The sequence below is a fragment of the Diorhabda sublineata genome, chromosome 4 (assembly GCF_026230105.1).
Source record: "Diorhabda sublineata isolate icDioSubl1.1 chromosome 4, icDioSubl1.1, whole genome shotgun sequence".
Taxonomy (NCBI): Eukaryota; Metazoa; Arthropoda; class Insecta; order Coleoptera; family Chrysomelidae; genus Diorhabda; species Diorhabda sublineata.
The window spans coordinates 1,849,913-1,869,590 of NC_079477.1; the positions used below are offsets into that span (position 1 = coordinate 1,849,913).

Consider the following 19,678-nt stretch of genomic DNA (forward strand, 5'->3'; position numbering starts at 1 on the left):
TTTTGGACATCGCATTCAATTTTCGATGTTTTCAAATATAAAGCATGTTTTACAAAACTTCAAAACTTTATATTTCTTCTAGATGGTTAATTATATAATTACGCATTCAATAGTTTGTCAAAAAATACTGTGGCAACGCAAATAAATGCCTTACAACTACCTTCAAGCTCGTTAAATTTGAGGTTATCTCTAATATATGACTTAAATCGCATTTTCCGAACGTCGCATTCAATTTTCGATGTTTTCAAATATAAAACATGTTTTACAAAACTTTATATTTGTTCTAGATGGTTAATTATATAATAACGCATTCATAGTTTGTCAAAAAATACTGTGGCAACGCAAATAAATGCCTTACAACTACCTTCAAGTTCGACAAATTTGAGGTTATCTCTATTATATGACTTAAAACGCATTTTTTGGACGTCGCATTCAATTTTCGATGTTTTCAAATATAAAACATGTTTTACAAAACTTCAAAACTTTATATTTGTTCTAGATGGTTAATTATATAATTACGCATTCAATAGTTTGTCAAAAAATACTGTGGCAACGCAAATAAATGCCTTACAACTACCTTCAAGCTCGTTAAATTTGAGGTTATCTCTAATATATGACTTAAATCGCATTTTCCGAACGTCGCATTCAATTTTCGATGTTTTCAAATATAAAACATGTTTTACAAAACTTCAAAATTTTATATTTGTTCTAGATGGTTAATTATATAATTACGCATTCAATAGTTTGTCAAAAAATACTGTGGCAACGCAAATAAATGCCTTACAACTACCTTCAAGCTCGTTAAATTTGAGGTTATCTCTAATATATGACTTAAATCGCATTTTCCGAACGTCGCATTCAATTTTCGATGTTTTCAAATATAAAACATGTTTTACAAAACTTCAAAATTTTATATTTGTTCTAGATGGTTAATTATATAATTACGCATTCAATAGTTTGTCAAAAAATACTGTGGCAACGCAAATAAATGCCTTACAACTACCTTCAAGTTCGACAAATTTGAGGTTATCTCTATTATATGACTTAAAACGCATTTTTTGGACGTCGCATTCAATTTTCGATGTTTTCAAATATAAAACATGTTTTACAAAACTTCAAAACTTTATATTTGTTCTAGATGGTTAATTATATAATTACGCATTCATAGTTTGTCAAAAAATACTGTGGCAACGCAAATAAATGCCTTACAACTACCTTCAAGTTCGACAAATTTGAGGTTATCTCTATTATATGACTTAAATCGCATTTTTTGGACATCGCATTCAATTTTCGATGTTTTCAAATATAAAGCATGTTTTACAAAACTTCAAAACTTTATATTTGTTCTAGATGGTTAATTATATAATTACGCATTCATAGTTTGTCAAAAAATACTGTGGCAACGCAAATAAATGCCTTACAACTACCTTCAAGTTCGACAAATTTGAGGTTATCTCTATTATATGACTTAAATCGCATTTTTTGGACATCGCATTCAATTTTCGATGTTTTCAAATATAAAACATGTTTTACAAAACTTTATATTTGTTCTAGATGGTTAATTATATAATAACGCATTCATAGTTTGTCAAAAAATACTGTGGCAACGCAAATAAATGCCTTACAACTACCTTCAAGCTCGTTAAATTTGAGGTTATCTCTAATATATGACTTAAATCGCATTTTCCGAACGTCGCATTCAATTTTCGATGTTTTCAAATATAAAACATGTTTTACAAAACTTTATATTTGTTCTAGATGGTTAATTATATAATTACGCATTCATAGTTTGTCAAAAAATACTGTGGCAACGCAAATAAATGCCTTACAACTACCTTCAAGCTCGTTAAATTTGAGGTTATCTCTAATATATGACTTAAATCGCATTTTCCGAACGTCGCATTCAATTTTCGATGTTTTCAAATATAAAACATGTTTTACAAAACTTTATATTTGTTCTAGATGGTTAATTATATAATAACGCATTCATAGTTTGTCAAAAAATACTGTGGCAACGCAAATAAATGCCTTACAACTACCTTCAAGTTCGACAAATTTGAGGTTATCTCTATTATATGACTTAAAACGCATTTTTTGGACGTCGCATTCAATTTTCGATGTTTTCAAATATAAAACATGTTTTACAAAACTTCAAAACTTTATATTTGTTCTAGATGGTTAATTATATAATTACGCATTCATAGTTTGTCAAAAAATACTGTTGCAACGCAAATAAATGCCTTACAACTACCTTCAAGCTCGTTAAATTTGAGGTTATCTCTAATATATGACTTAAATCGCATTTTCCGAACGTCGCATTCAATTTTCGATGTTTTCAAATATAAAACATGTTTTACAAAACTTCAAAACTTTATATTTCTTCTAGATGGTTAATTATATAATTACGCATTCATAGTTTGTCAAAAAATACTGTGGCAACGCAAATAAATGCCTTACAACTACCTTCAAGCTCGTTAAATTTGAGGTTATCTCTAATATATGACTTAAATCGCATTTTCAGAACGTCGCATTCAATTTTCGATGTTTTCAAATATAAAACATGTTTTACAAAACTTCAAAATTTTATATTTGTTCTAGATGGTTAATTATATAATTACGCATTCAATAGTTTGTCAAAAAATACTGTGGCAACGCAAATAAATGCCTTACAACTACCTTCAAGTTCGACAAATTTGAGGTTATCTCTATTATATGACTTAAATCGCATTTTTTGGACGTCGCATTCAATTTTCGATGTTTTCAAATATAAAACATGTTTTACAAAACTTCAAAACTTTATATTTGTTCTAGATGGTTAATTATATAATTACGCATTCATAGTTTGTCAAAAAATACTGTGGCAACGCAAATAAATGCCTTACAACTACCTTCAAGTTCGACAAATTTGAGGTTATCTCTATTATATGACTTAAATCGCATTTTCCGAACGTCGCATTCAATTTTCGATGTTTTCAAATATAAAAAATGATTTACAAAACTTCAAAATTTTATATTTGTTCTAGATGGTTAATTATATAATTACGCATTCAATAGTTTGTCAAAAAATACTGTGGCAACGCAAATAAATGCCTTACAACTACCTTCAAGCTCGTTAAATTTGAGGTTATCTCTAATATATGACTTAAATCGCATTTTCCGAACGTCGCATTCAATTTTCGATGTTTTCAAATATAAAACATGTTTTACAAAACTTCAAAATTTTATATTTGTTCTAGATGGTTAATTATATAATTACGCATTCAATAGTTTGTCAAAAAATACTGTGGCAACGCAAATAAATGCCTTACAACTACCTTCAAGTTCGACAAATTTGAGGTTATCTCTATTATATGACTTAAAACGCATTTTTTGGACGTCGCATTCAATTTTCGATGTTTTCAAATATAAAACATGTTTTACAAAACTTCAAAACTTTATATTTGTTCTAGATGGTTAATTATATAATTACGCATTCATAGTTTGTCAAAAAATACTGTTGCAACGCAAATAAATGCCTTACAACTACCTTCAAGCTCGTTAAATTTGAGGTTATCTCTAATATATGACTTAAATCGCATTTTCCGAACGTCGCATTCAATTTTCGATGTTTTCAAATATAAAAAATGATTTACAAAACTTCAAAATTTTATATTTGTTCTAGATGGTTAATTATATAATTACGCATTCAATAGTTTGTCAAAAAATACTGTGGCAACGCAAATAAATGCCTTACAACTACCTTCAAGTTCGACAAATTTGAGGTTATCTCTATTATATGACTTAAATCGCATTTTTTGGACGTCGCATTCAATTTTCGATGTTTTCAAATATAAAACATGTTTTACAAAACTTCAAAACTTTATATTTGTTCTAGATGGTTAATTATATAATTACGCATTCATAGTTTGTCAAAAAATACTGTTGCAACGCAAATAAATGCCTTACAACTACCTTCAAGCTCGTTAAATTTGAGGTTATCTCTAATATATGACTTAAATCGCATTTTCCGAACGTCGCATTCAATTTTCGATGTTTTCAAATATAAAAAATGATTTACAAAACTTCAAAATTTTATATTTGTTCTAGATGGTTAATTATATAATTACGCATTCAATAGTTTGTCAAAAAATACTGTGGCAACGCAAATAAATGCCTTACAACTACCTTCAAGTTCGACAAATTTGAGGTTATCTCTATTATATGACTTAAATCGCATTTTTTGGACGTCGCATTCAATTTTCGATGTTTTCAAATATAAAACATGTTTTACAAAACTTCAAAACTTTATATTTGTTCTAGATGGTTAATTATATAATTACGCATTCATAGTTTGTCAAAAAATACTGTTGCAACGCAAATAAATGCCTTACAACTACCTTCAAGCTCGTTAAATTTGAGGTTATCTCTAATATATGACTTAAATCGCATTTTCCGAACGTCGCATTCAATTTTCGATGTTTTCAAATATAAAACATGTTTTACAAAACTTCAAAACTTTATATTTCTTCTAGATGGTTAATTATATAATTACGCATTCATAGTTTGTCAAAAAATACTGTGGCAACGCAAATAAATGCCTTACAGGTACCTTCAAGCTCGTTAAATTTGAGGTTATCTCTAATATATGACTTAAATCGCATTTTTTGGACATCGCATTCAATTTTCGATGTTTTCAAATATAAAGCATGTTTTACAAAACTTCAAAACTTTATATTTCTTCTAGATGGTTAATTATATAATTACGCATTCAATAGTTTGTCAAAAAATACTGTGGCAACACAAATAAATGCCTTACAACTACCTTCAAGCTCGTTAAATTTGAGGTTATCTCTAATATATGACTTAAATCGCATTTTCCGAACGTCGCATTCAATTTTCGATGTTTTCAAATATAAAACATGTTTTACAAAACTTTATATTTGTTCTAGATGGTTAATTATATAATTACGCATTCATAGTTTGTCAAAAAATACTGTTGCAACGCAAATAAATGCCTTACAACTACCTTCAAGTTCGACAAATTTGAGGTTATCTCTATTATATGACTTAAATCGCATTTTCCGAACGTCGCATTCAATTTTCGATGTTTTCAAATATAAAAAATGATTTACAAAACTTCAAAATTTTATATTTGTTCTAGATGGTTAATTATATAATAACGCATTCAATAGTTTGTCAAAAAATACTGTGGCAACGCATATAAATGCCTTACAACTACCTTCAAGCTCGTTAAATTTGAGGTTATCTCTAATATATGACTTAAATCGCATTTTCCGAACGTCGCATTCAATTTTCGATGTTTTCAAATATAAAACATGTTTTACAAAACTTCAAAATTTTATATTTGTTCTAGATGGTTAATTATATAATTACGCATTCAATAGTTTGTCAAAAAATACTGTGGCAACGCAAATAAATGCCTTACAACTACCTTCAAGTTCGACAAATTTGAGGTTATCTCTATTATATGACTTAAAACGCATTTTTTGGACGTCGCATTCAATTTTCGATGTTTTCAAATATAAAACATGTTTTACAAAACTTCAAAACTTTATATTTGTTCTAGATGGTTAATTATATAATTACGCATTCATAGTTTGTCAAAAAATACTGTGGCAACGCAAATAAATGCCTTACAACTACCTTCAAGTTCGACAAATTTGAGGTTATCTCTATTATATGACTTAAAACGCATTTTTTGGACGTCGCATTCAATTTTCGATGTTTTCAAATATAAAACATGTTTTACAAAACTTCAAAACTTTATATTTGTTCTAGATGGTTAATTATATAATTACGCATTCATAGTTTGTCAAAAAATACTGTTGCAACGCAAATAAATGCCTTACAACTACCTTCAAGCTCGTTAAATTTGAGGTTATCTCTAATATATGACTTAAATCGCATTTTCCGAACGTCGCATTCAATTTTCGATGTTTTCAAATATAAAACATGTTTTACAAAACTTCAAAACTTTATATTTCTTCTAGATGGTTAATTATATAATTACGCATTCATAGTTTGTCAAAAAATACTGTGGCAACGCAAATAAATGCCTTACAGGTACCTTCAAGCTCGTTAAATTTGAGGTTATCTCTAATATATGACTTAAATCGCATTTTCCGAACGTCGCATTCAATTTTCGATGTTTTCAAATATAAAACATGTTTTACAAAACTTTATATTTGTTCTAGATGGTTAATTATATAATTACGCATTCATAGTTTGTCAAAAAATACTGTTGCAACGCAAATAAATGCCTTACAACTACCTTCAAGTTCGACAAATTTGAGGTTATCTCTATTATATGACTTAAATCGCATTTTCCGAACGTCGCATTCAATTTTCGATGTTTTCAAATATAAAAAATGATTTACAAAACTTCAAAATTTTATATTTGTTCTAGATGGTTAATTATATAATAACGCATTCAATAGTTTGTCAAAAAATACTGTGGCAACGCAAATAAATGCCTTACAACTACCTTCAAGCTCGTTAAATTTGAGGTTATCTCTAATATATGACTTAAATCGCATTTTCCGAACGTCGCATTCAATTTTCGATGTTTTCAAATATAAAACATGTTTTACAAAACTTCAAAATTTTATATTTGTTCTAGATGGTTAATTATATAATTACGCATTCAATAGTTTGTCAAAAAATACTGTGGCAACGCAAATAAATGCCTTACAACTACCTTCAAGTTCGACAAATTTGAGGTTATCTCTATTATATGACTTAAAACGCATTTTTTGGACGTCGCATTCAATTTTCGATGTTTTCAAATATAAAACATGTTTTACAAAACTTCAAAACTTTATATTTGTTCTAGATGGTTAATTATATAATTACGCATTCATAGTTTGTCAAAAAATACTGTGGCAACGCAAATAAATGCCTTACAACTACCTTCAAGTTCGACAAATTTGAGGTTATCTCTATTATATGACTTAAATCGCATTTTTTGGACATCGCATTCAATTTTCGATGTTTTCAAATATAAAGCATGTTTTACAAAACTTCAAAACTTTATATTTCTTCTAGATGGTTAATTATATAATTACGCATTCAATAGTTTGTCAAAAAATACTGTGGCAACGCAAATAAATGCCTTACAACTACCTTCAAGCTCGTTAAATTTGAGGTTATCTCTAATATATGACTTAAATCGCATTTTCCGAACGTCGCATTCAATTTTCGATGTTTTCAAATATAAAACATGTTTTACAAAACTTTATATTTGTTCTAGATGGTTAATTATATAATAACGCATTCATAGTTTGTCAAAAAATACTGTGGCAACGCAAATAAATGCCTTACAACTACCTTCAAGTTCGACAAATTTGAGGTTATCTCTATTATATGACTTAAAACGCATTTTTTGGACGTCGCATTCAATTTTCGATGTTTTCAAATATAAAACATGTTTTACAAAACTTCAAAACTTTATATTTGTTCTAGATGGTTAATTATATAATTACGCATTCATAGTTTGTCAAAAAATACTGTTGCAACGCAAATAAATGCCTTACAACTACCTTCAAGCTCGTTAAATTTGAGGTTATCTCTAATATATGACTTAAATCGCATTTTCCGAACGTCGCATTCAATTTTCGATGTTTTCAAATATAAAACATGTTTTACAAAACTTCAAAACTTTATATTTCTTCTAGATGGTTAATTATATAATTACGCATTCATAGTTTGTCAAAAAATACTGTGGCAACGCAAATAAATGCCTTACAACTACCTTCAAGCTCGTTAAATTTGAGGTTATCTCTAATATATGACTTAAATCGCATTTTCAGAACGTCGCATTCAATTTTCGATGTTTTCAAATATAAAACATGTTTTACAAAACTTCAAAATTTTATATTTGTTCTAGATGGTTAATTATATAATTACGCATTCAATAGTTTGTCAAAAAATACTGTGGCAACGCAAATAAATGCCTTACAACTACCTTCAAGTTCGACAAATTTGAGGTTATCTCTATTATATGACTTAAATCGCATTTTCCGAACGTCGCATTCAATTTTCGATGTTTTCAAATATAAAACATGTTTTACAAAACTTCAAAATTTTATATTTGTTCTAGATGGTTAATTATATAATTACGCATTCAATAGTTTGTCAAAAAATACTGTGGCAACGCAAATAAATGCCTTACAACTACCTTCAAGTTCGACAAATTTGAGGTTATCTCTATTATATGACTTAAATCGCATTTTTTGGACGTCGCATTCAATTTTCGATGTTTTCAAATATAAAACATGTTTTACAAAACTTCAAAACTTTATATTTGTTCTAGATGGTTAATTATATAATTACGCATTCATAGTTTGTCAAAAAATACTGTTGCAACGCAAATAAATGCCTTACAACTACCTTCAAGTTCGACAAATTTGAGGTTATCTCTATTATATGACGTTAATTGTTAGGAATTAAATGCGACGAATACAAACCCATGCATTTCAACAGTGAGGACAGCAAGAATCCTAAAGTACAATTTTCAAAGCAGAAACCTCCATGGATTATCAAATTTAAGTAAAAAAATTAGTAATGAAACTGTGAGATTGTTCAACTGATGAATAAGAATAATAATAAACGAAATTATTGAACACAAAATTCAAAAAAAAACTTGTACAGTCATCTACATGAAAAAGCTGCGAACCTAACCTCAAAATCGACCATTTTTGAGTACATAACCTCAAATTTCGAATCTATCGTAACCTAACGTTGAAATATACCTCGTTTTTAGATTCTTTTTTCAAAGAATTAGATGTTTATAGTCATATTGTAAAAAATAATGGTCGATGTATTATTATAGTGATTTTATGTGTTATAATATTACGTTTCAGTAACGAAAATGGCCCCTAGACCTTCTTTAATACCAGACGTTCAAGAAACGATCACCCCCAACGAAGAAAAACCCTCAACGGATACCGCCGCTCAATCTCAGACCGCTTCTTCGGCGCCCACAGCGAATAAAAATGAACCGGGTAAACCTCCAAGTAGAGCCGGAGCTTGCCGCGTTTGTTTGAAAGCTTTCAAGCAGGACGATTTCAGTAGGACTTGCGCAGAATGCACGCAACGAGTTTGCGAGGACTGCGCGAGTTATAGCAAACTCAAGGAAAACGAGGATCCGGCTGATTGGACCTGTAGCGTTTGTAGAAGGTGAGTTATAACATGAATTATCAATATTAAATTAATACAAACGTTTATCGTAACCTCAAATTTAGAAATATTTATCCAAGGATTTTGATGAAATGTTTACCAAAGCTGGTGTGATATTTTTTTACGTGATAATAATGAAAATCAACCCGCGTTCCTGCGGTTTTTTTATATTATTAAATGACTCAAGTCGAAGAAATATAATGTAAACAAACTGCAGGACCGGACTAGGTAGTTTGTGACTACAATAATTTTCAGTAATATGACATTCGACAATGTAAATAAACAACAGGAACGGACTGGATCGAAAATATCTATAAAAACAATTGATTTTAATTATTAGTATTGTCATTAAACGGCAGGAACGGACTAGCTCGAGAGTTTCTCCAAAAAAATTCATTTTTATTATTAAAACGACTCGGTTGGAAAATTTCTGTTGGAAAAATTTGTTTTTATCATCATTACATAACAAAATGTTTATCGTTATTTTAATATTAATTTCTCCTTTTCCCAGAAGACTCAGAGCCAGTCCTGTCCTGCAGTTTATTTACATTGTTGAATGACAACCTATAAAAAATTGAATGTAAACAAATTGCAGGACCGGACTAGGTAGTTTGTGACTACAATAATTTTCAGTAATATGACATTCGACAATGTAAATTAACAACAGGAACGGACTGGATCGAAAGTATCCCCAAAAAAATTCATTTTTATTATTAAAACGCCTCGGCTTGAAAGTTTCTGTTAGAAAAATTTATTTTTATCATCATTACATAACGAAATGTTTATCGTTATTTTAATATTAATTTTTCCTTTTCCCAGAAAACTCTGAACCAGTCCGTTCCTGTTGTTTATTTAATTTGTTAATCTACTTTTGGGCATAAGCTACCTCGTCCTGTCCTGCAGTTTATTTACATTGTTGAATGACAACCTATAAAAAATTGAATGTAAACAAACTGCAGGACAGGACTAGGTAGTTTGTGACTACAATAATTTTCAGTAATATGACATTCGACAATGTAAATAAACAACAGGAACGGACTGGATCGAAAATATCTATAAAAACAATTGATTTTAATTATTAGTATTGTCGTTAAACGGCAGGAACGGACTAGCTCGAGAGTTTCTCCAAAAAAATTCATTTTTATTATTAAAACGACTCGGTTGGAAAATTTCTGTTGGAAAAAATTATTTTTATCATCATTACATATCGAAATGTTTATCGTTATTTTAATATTAATTTTTCCTTTTCCCAGAAAACTCTGAACCAGTCCGTTCCTGTTGTTTATTTAATTTCTTAATCTACTTTTGGGCATAAGATACCTCGTCCTGTCCTGCAGTTTATTTACATTGTTGAATGACAACCTATAAAAAATTGAATGTAAACAAACTGCAGGACAGGACTAGGTAGTTTGCGACTACAATAATTTTCAGTAATATGACACTCAACAATGTAAATAAACAACAGGAACGGACTGGATCGAAAATATCTATAAAAACAATTGATTTTAATTATTAGTATTGTCGTTAAACAGCAGGAACGGACTAGCTAGAAAGTTTCTCCAAAAAAATTTATTTTTATTATTAAAACGACTCGGTTGGAAAGTTTCTGTTGGAAAAAATTATTTTTATCATCATTACATATCGAAATGTTTATCGTTATTTTAATATTAATTTTTCCTTTTCCCAGAAAACTCTGAACCAGTCCGTTCCTGTTGTTTATTTAATTTCTTAATCTACTTTTGGGCATAAGATACCTCGTCCTGTCCTGCAGTTTATTTACATTGTTGAATGACAACCTATAAAAAATTGAATGTAAACAAACTGCAGGACAGGACTAGGTAGTTTGCGACTACAATAATTTTCAGTAATATGACACTCAACAATGTAAATAAACAACAGGAACGGACTGGATCGAAAATATCTATAAAAACAATTGATTTTAATTATTAGTATTGTCGTTAAACAGCAGGAACGGACTAGCTAGAAAGTTTCTCCAAAAAAATTTATTTTTATTATTAAAACGACTCGGTTGGAAAGTTTCTGTTGGAAAAAATTATTTTTATCATCATTACATATCGAAATGTTTATCGTTATTTTAATATTAATTTTTCCTTTTCCCAGAAAACTCTGAACCAGTCCGTTCCTGTTGTTTATTTAATTTCTTAATCTACTTTTGGGCATAAGATACCTCGTCCTGTCCTGCAGTTTATTTACATTGTTGAATGACAACCTATAAAAAATTGAATGTAAACAAACTGCAGGACAGGACTAGGTAGTTTGTGACTACAATAATTTTCAGTAATATGACACTCAACAATGTAAATAAACAACAGGAACGGACTGGATCGAAAATATCTATAAAAACAATTGATTTTAATTATTAGTATTGTCGTTAAACAGCAGGAACGGACTAGCTAGAAAGTTTCTCCAAAAAAATTTATTTTTATTATTAAAACGACTCGGTTGGAAAGTTTCTGTTGGAAAAAATTATTTTTATCATCATTACATATCGAAATGTTTATCGTTATTTTAATATTAATTTTTCCTTTTCCCAGAAAACTCTGAACCAGTCCGTTCCTGTTGTTTATTTAATTTCTTAATCTACTTTTGGGCATAAGATACCTCGTCCTGTCCTGCAGTTTATTTACATTGTTGAATGACAACCTATAAAAAATTGAATGTAAACAAACTGCAGGACAGGACTAGGTAGTTTGCGACTACAATAATTTTCAGTAATATGACACTCAACAATGTAAATAAACAACAGGAACGGACTGGATCGAAAATATCTATAAAAACAATTGATTTTAATTATTAGTATTGTCGTTAAACAGCAGGAACGGACTAGCTCGAGAGTTTCTCCAAAAAAATTCATTTTTATTATTAAAACGACTCGGTTGGAAAGTTTCTGTTGGAAAAATTTATTTTTATCATCATAACGTAACAAAATGTTTATCGTTATTTTAATATTAATTTCTCCTTTTCCCAGAAGACTCAGAGCCAGTCCTGTCCTGCAGTTTATTTACATTGTTGAATGACAACCTATAAAAAATTGAATGTAAACAAATTGCAGGACCGGACTAGGTAGTTTGTGACTACAATAATTTTCAGTAATATGACATTCGACAATGTAAATTAACAACAGGAACGGACTGGATCGAAAGTATCCCCAAAAAAATTCATTTTTATTATTAAAACGCCTCGGCTTGAAAGTTTCTGTTAGAAAAATTTATTTTTATCATCATTACATAACGAAATGTTTATCGTTATTTTAATATTAATTTTTCCTTTTCCCAGAAAACTCTGAACCAGTCCGTTCCTGTTGTTTATTTAATTTGTTAATCTACTTTTGGGCATAAGCTACCTCGTCCTGTCCTGCAGTTTATTTACATTGTTGAATGACAACCTATAAAAAATTGAATGTAAACAAACTGCAGGACAGGACTAGGTAGTTTGCGACTACAATAATTTTCAGTAATATGACACTCAACAATGTAAATAAACAACAGGAACGGACTGGATCGAAAATATCTATAAAAACAATTGATTTTAATTATTAGTATTGTCGTTAAACGGCAGGAACGGACTAGCTCGAGAGTTTCTCCAAAAAAATTCATTTTTATTATTAAAACGACTCGGTTGGAAAGTTTCTGTTGGAAAAATTTATTTTTATCATCATAACGTAACAAAATGTTTATCGTTATTTTAATATTAATTTCTCCTTTTTCCAGAAAACTCTGAAAAATATGTCAATTTGACTTCTGCAGAGATATTTTCGCTCGTAACAGCCAAAAAAATAGATTCACGTAAAAAATGTATATAATCTTTTTTGTAGAGCTTTTCAAAAACTTCATTTTTTGTTTGAAACTTTTTTCTCTAAGATCAATATTTACTGAGGAAATTAGTAAAATTGTTATAACTTTGAAAGAAAATTTCAACAAAATCTATTTAGAATTGGCAACATCGCGCACGGTTCAGTACGGTTTAACCTAACAAGGCGTCAAAATGTGTCTTTCCTGTGAATCATTGACTTCTCACGGTTTAAATCGATTAATTTTAGTAATTAATCGATTGTTTCCCCATGTGTTTTTTCGATATTTGATATCTCGATCCGTCTCTGGCCTAACCGATTATATTAGTTTCGTCAACAACAAGCCGGATTTTAATTTCGACGAGTGCTTTTGTTTGTTATCTGTTTTGTTAAAATTTTAACGTAATCCATGAATTTAACATGAAAAAGCTGTACGTATCCCGTTTAAAACCGGTCGGTAAAAAACACAATTTTTTAATGCGATAAACGATTAAAAAGAATCAAATATTTGTGGATGATATAACGTGATATTAAATCTAAATCCATTTAAAGAATATTAAGGTTAAATTCACGGTTATTTTTTGTTAAAAAACCAACGAAAAGAAGCTGTAACTATATTGTGACGTTTCGAAACGTTCACGGAATGAAGCACGAGATGGAGTCACTAAAAAACGAAGATAGCCCCAGAAGTAACGTTGAGAACCCAACTTAACTACAGTGGCTTGACAGAGACAGTGTTGCCACATGAGAAACCCAAAAAGGTACTTTAATCACATTTTTTGACCTACCTCGTATACGACTGAAAAAATTCAACATCTGAAGATTGAATTTCGGGTTTCGGACCATGCAGAATATTTTATAAAGAATAACTTTTTTTCGTAGAATTAATAATAAAAAAGTTATGTCCCATATGCCGCCAACTTACTTGGACGAACTGTATAAGTTGTCTCAGTAATTTACCTGAAAAAGTGTATGTTCCAACACTAGTTAATGTTTACAAAAGCCGTTGATATGGGTCAAACCTCTCACTTAGCAAGAAATTGTTTGCCCATAAAATAACCTCCGACAAAACTCACTCGTACAGTTTCTATTAGATCCGCACCGTTTACGATGTTTATCCTGATTAGTTTAATGGAAAATTTTCCATTATGAAACATGTATTTACCTTGTATACATTAATCAGGTCTGGAAATAAACCAAGAAAAAAACCATAAATAAAAAGAAGAACGTCTGAAGATAACACAAATTGACTGAATTATCAAATCAACCGAACGTGCTTTTTGACAAAATAAGAAGAATTCGTCAGTCGTCAGCTAACTTCAGACGTACATTGATGACTAACAATTCTTCTTTTTTAGAAAATTATACTTGACATTTATAGTTTTAGCATATCTATTAAATTTATAATTCTAATTCTTTTTGATTTTAGGTATCTCCTGTTTCAAAATTAGTTTTTTTTTAAATAATTTTTGAAAGACAGATAAAATTGACGTTTCGACTTTTCTTTATCAAAATATGATATTGACACTGACAATTTGAAGGTTATCTATTGAGCAATACAAATACACAAATTGTCAGGTCAATATCATATTTTGTTAAAGACTAAAAGAAGAAGAAACGTCAAAATTGTTATCTATCTTTAAAAAATTATTTAAAAAAACTAATTTTGAAATAGAACAGACCTAAAATCAAGAAAATTTAGAAAAATGGAAATGATTGTAAAGTAAACGGATTGGATGTAAAAATTTTTTTATCTTCTCCGTTCGATTTCAAAAAGCCTCGTTTTCGGTGAAAAAATTGGATATTAAAAAATATATTATGTCAAAAGTTGAATGTCTGTCTCAAAACTTATAAAAATAAAAAAAATACTGTAATCAATGGCCTAACATTGAAACATGACAATCCACTTTATATAAATAAATCTATAAAATATATGGACGATTGATGTCTATAAATGTTAGTATAGTATTATTATAACATGATACATATAATTAGCTAGTGACAATCTGTATAAATTGGTTACGTTCGTGATTAGTTGAAGCACTCAAACTAAATATTATAGTATTTTCAATATCTATATTATTAAAATAACCTTATCGTATCAAACAAAACAAAAAAACATTAGAAACTAAAATTCTACTTAACAATAAATCTCAATTCAATTTTATATCGCGATTCCGCTCCAACTTCTCATACTTTTACTCATTCAATTCCTATCATCACAATATTAAATGCGTGGCTCCTTCTTTCTAAGAGATAACCCACATTAGATTTAGATAGACAATTTTATAATTATTATAATAATAATCGAAATCAAACGAGTTTTTATTTATTAATAAGATGAAAATATAATATTGAATACTTACATAATTAATTAAGTAATTAAACCAAATTTTAATAAAATAATAAATAAATCACTTGAATTTCCTAACAAATCTCTTGCAGTTAATTTAGTACTGTTTATAGCCGGTAGCCATCTATTAAAACGTTTTAAGTCCTTTTTGGAAATAAATACATTACATTAATAGATTCTTAATGTTATACACAACATTTATTGACAATAATTTCACAAAATTAACAACTAACATTGTACATAATCAAAAGGACACAAAACCACGAACACAACAAAATAATAATGAATCATCAACTGTGCAATGTATACCAACATTAAATTATCCAGTTTTGTGTCAAGTTCGCCAACTTCACATATTGTTATACTGACAGATCCATCTAGGGCTGTAAACTTTAATTATAAAAATTATTCGACCTTGAGCCATCTGTGTGGAACGTCTATAAAATAGGTGAATAAACAACTTTGTTACGGGGGGAATAAGAAAAGTACACTGCTGCAAGTAGTGTAAACAGCTTGAATTTTTTATTAAAACGAGCCGGGTTGTTACATAGGTATTAAAAATACTATTGTATATGTACAGCGACGTTTTCACGGTACATTTGGCAGTAATAATTACTGGAAACTAATAAGTTTCTTACTTTTCACACACTTTTTTACATCTAAAGTCCTGCGACTTCTTATATACAAGTTAATATCGATAAATTTGGAAAAAACCTAACCTAACTTTGATTAGAAGTGGCGTTGACCCTATTTTTGCTCATAAAAAATCGAAAAATTAATATTTTTAGGTTGGGTTTTGTGTTGTAAAAATTGTTTTATATGAAAATACAACTAAAATCTAGATAAATCATCACGAAAAACATATCAAAAGGTCTAAGAAATAAAAAATTAAATTTATAATTGAGTAATCTAAGAATTGTCAAAATCAGCTGATGCTCATTTAAAAAATAGCCGCTGTGGGGTAAACAAAGTTTCTGTGTGTAACTTATTTGATCGATTGTAGACCTTATTTTTTCCAATTTTACGACGAAATCGTTTCTCAAAGAACTGTCACTTGAAGAAGTGCGAAATTTTCTCCCGGAAACGTGGTTTTGCCGTTTTTTTTTGTCTATATACAGTGTTATACTTAGTGTAGGTAAACGTTGAACATAAACTGATAAGCAAATATTTTGGAAACTCGTGAAAATTGAGCAGGATCTTGACTCTTAGAGGTTAACTCCACTTAAACATTCAAGTTTGTCCTTGTATTTCCTTGTACTTTTGTCCCGCCACTAGAATATAACTTCGCAACCTTAAAAGGTACTCACGCTCGATAAATTCGAACGAAACTTTCGTAATTTAAGCAAAAAACGAATAGAAAGGTTATTAATTTGATAATTAGCTCCAAAGTTCACTTGCAGAACTGCGAAAATACTCAGTTTTAATCTGCATTAGTTTCAAGTTAATACGAGACAATCGATTGTTTACCCCACAGCGGCCATTTCGACGTAGATCAGCTGTTACAAGATACACCCTGTGTTTAAATTAATATTTGTAGTATTTATTTTATATATATATATATATCTGACCTACTTTCAGCCATCAGATTTCGGTAAAACATCTTTCGGTTCACTATCGGAAAACCTATTTACTATTTTTCAATCATCCTTTAGAAAACTCTAATAAATCTTGACTTAAAAATACCTTGGAAGGAGAGATCTCTTAGGGTTTTCCTGATTTATTACTCTCAGTTAAATCGTTTAAAGGGTAAGCAAACAGGACTTCGACATTAAAGACACTTTCATCAGTTGGAATTGTAAAAAAAAAAAAGTAAATCCTATATCGATTTACCCAAGTCTAACTATAATAAATATCTATCATCAATTTATAGTATTCTGCAATATTCTCAACATTACAACACGGGATTATAAATTGGAACTGGACATTTTATTTTATTTTATTTTTTTAGTCCAGTTTTGCTTAACCGATTTTTATAAACTTGACGTTATTTGACGGAGCTTTTGCTTAACAATCTTTAAAAAAGTGTAAGCATCGAATTTGTTTCTATTGATGAAAGCTGTTTATTTATTTGGCCGCACAGATCTCCAGACCTGACTTGCTCAGATTTTTATATACGGGATCTAACCTAACACCAATAGGCAAGAGATAAACTACCAAAAACCTGCCTAACAGAGTTCTTGGCGTCTGCATCCTCTTGGGAATCTTCTTAACCTAACCTAACCTAACCTAACATCAGTAGACAAAAGACAGACTACCAAAATCCCGTCTAATCGAGTTCTTGGCGTCTGCAGCCTCTTGGGAATCTTCTTAACCTAACCTAACCTAACCTAACATCAGTAGACAAAAGACAGACTACCAAAATCCCGTCTAATCGAGCTCTTGGCGTCTGCAGCCTCTTGGGAATCTTCTTAACCTAACCTAACCTAACCTAACATCAGTAGGCAAAAGACAGACTACCAAAATCCCGTCTAATCGAGTTCTTAGCGTCTGCAGCCTCTTGGGAATCTTCCTAATCTAACCTAACCTAACCTAACATCAGTAGACAAAAGACAGACTACCAAAATCCCGTCTAATCGAGTTCTTGGCGTCTGCAGCCCCTTGGGAATCTTCTTAACCTAACCTAACCTAACCTAACATCAGTAGACAAAAGACAGACTACCAAAATCCCGTCTAATCGAGCTCTTGGCGTCTGCAGCCTCTTGGGAATCTTCTTAACCTAACCTAACCTAACCTAACATCAGTAGGCAAAAGACAGACTACCAACATCCCGTCTAATCGAGCTCTTGGCGTCTGCAGCCTCTTGGGAATCTTCTTAACCTAACCTAACCTAACCTAACATCAGTAGGCAAAAGACAGACTACCAACATCCCGTCTAATCGAGCTCTTGGCGTCTGCAGCCTTTTGGGAATCTTCTTAACCTAACCTAACCTAACCTAACATCAGTAGGCAAAAGACAGACTACCAACATCCCGTCTAATCGAGCTCTTGGCGTCTGCAGCCTCTTGGGAATCTTCTTAACCTAACCTAACCTAACCTAACATCAGTAGGCAAAAGACAGACTACCAACATCCCGTCTAATCGAGTTCTTAGCGTTTGCAGCCTCTTGGGAATCTTCTTAACCTAACCTAACCTAACCTAACATCAGTAGGCAAAAGACAGACTACCAACATCCCGTCTAATCGAGCTCTTGGCGTCTGCAGCCTCTTGGGAATCTTCTTAACCTAACCTAACCTAACCTAACATCAGTAGGCAAAAGACAGACTACCAACATCCCGTCTAATCGAGTTCTTAGCGTCTGCAGCCTCTTGGGAATCTTCCTAATCTAATCTAACCTAACCTAACATCAGTAGACCAAATACAGACTACCAAAATTCCGTCTAATCGAGCTCTTGGCGTCTGCAGCCTCTTGGGAATCTTCCTAACCTAACCTAACCTAACCTAACATCAGTAGGCAAAAGAAAGACTACCAACATCCCGTCTAATCGAGTTCTTAGCGTTTGCAGCCCCTTGGGAAACTTCCTAACCTAACCTAACATAACCTAACATCAGTAGACAAAAGACAGACTACCAAAATCCCGTCTAATCGAGCTCTTGGCGTCTGCAGCCTCTTGGGAATCTTCTTAACCTAACCTAACCTAACCTAACATCAGTAGGCAAAAGACAGACTACCAACATCCCGTCTAATCGAGCTCTTGGCGTCTGCAGCCTCTTGGGAATCTTCTTAACCTAACCTAACCTAACCTAACATCAGTAGACAAAAGACAGACTACCAAAATCCCGTCTAATCGAGCTCTTGGCGTCTGCAGCCTCTTGGGAATCTTCTTAACCTAACCTAACCTAACCTAACATCAGTAGGCAAAAGACAGACTACCAACATCCCGTCTAATCGAGCTCTTGGCGTCTGCAGCCTCTTGGGAATCTTCTTAACCTAACCTAACCTAACCTAACATCAGTAGGCAAAAGACAGACTACCAACATCCCGTCTAATCGAGTTCTTAGCGTTTGCAGCCTCTTGGGAATCTTCTTAACCTAACCTAACCTAACCTAACATCAGTAGGCAAAAGACAGACTACCAACATCCCGTCTAATCGAGCTCTTGGCGTCTGCAGCCTCTTGGGAATCTTCTTAACCTAACCTAACCTAACCTAACATCAGTAGGCAAAAGACAGACTACCAACATCCCGTCTAATCGAGTTCTTAGCGTCTGCAGCCTCTTGGGAATCTTCCTAATCTAATCTAACCTAACCTAACATCAGTAGACCAAATACAGACTACCAAAATTCCGTCTAATCGAGCTCTTGGCGTGTGCAGCCTCTTGGGAATCTTCCTAACCTAAC

General features: G+C 31.1%; 1 protein-coding gene across 1 annotated transcript in view; it reads left to right on the forward strand.

Moving 5' to 3' along the window:
- LOC130442943 (regulating synaptic membrane exocytosis protein 1) overlaps positions 1-19,678 on the forward strand; it is a 102,253-nt gene that overhangs the window by 24,586 nt on the left and 57,989 nt on the right. The window contains exon 3 of the mRNA XM_056777352.1: positions 8,862-9,177. Coding sequence (XP_056633330.1) covers positions 8,862-9,177 — 316 coding nt within the window. The remainder of the gene's footprint in view (positions 1-8,861; positions 9,178-19,678) is intronic.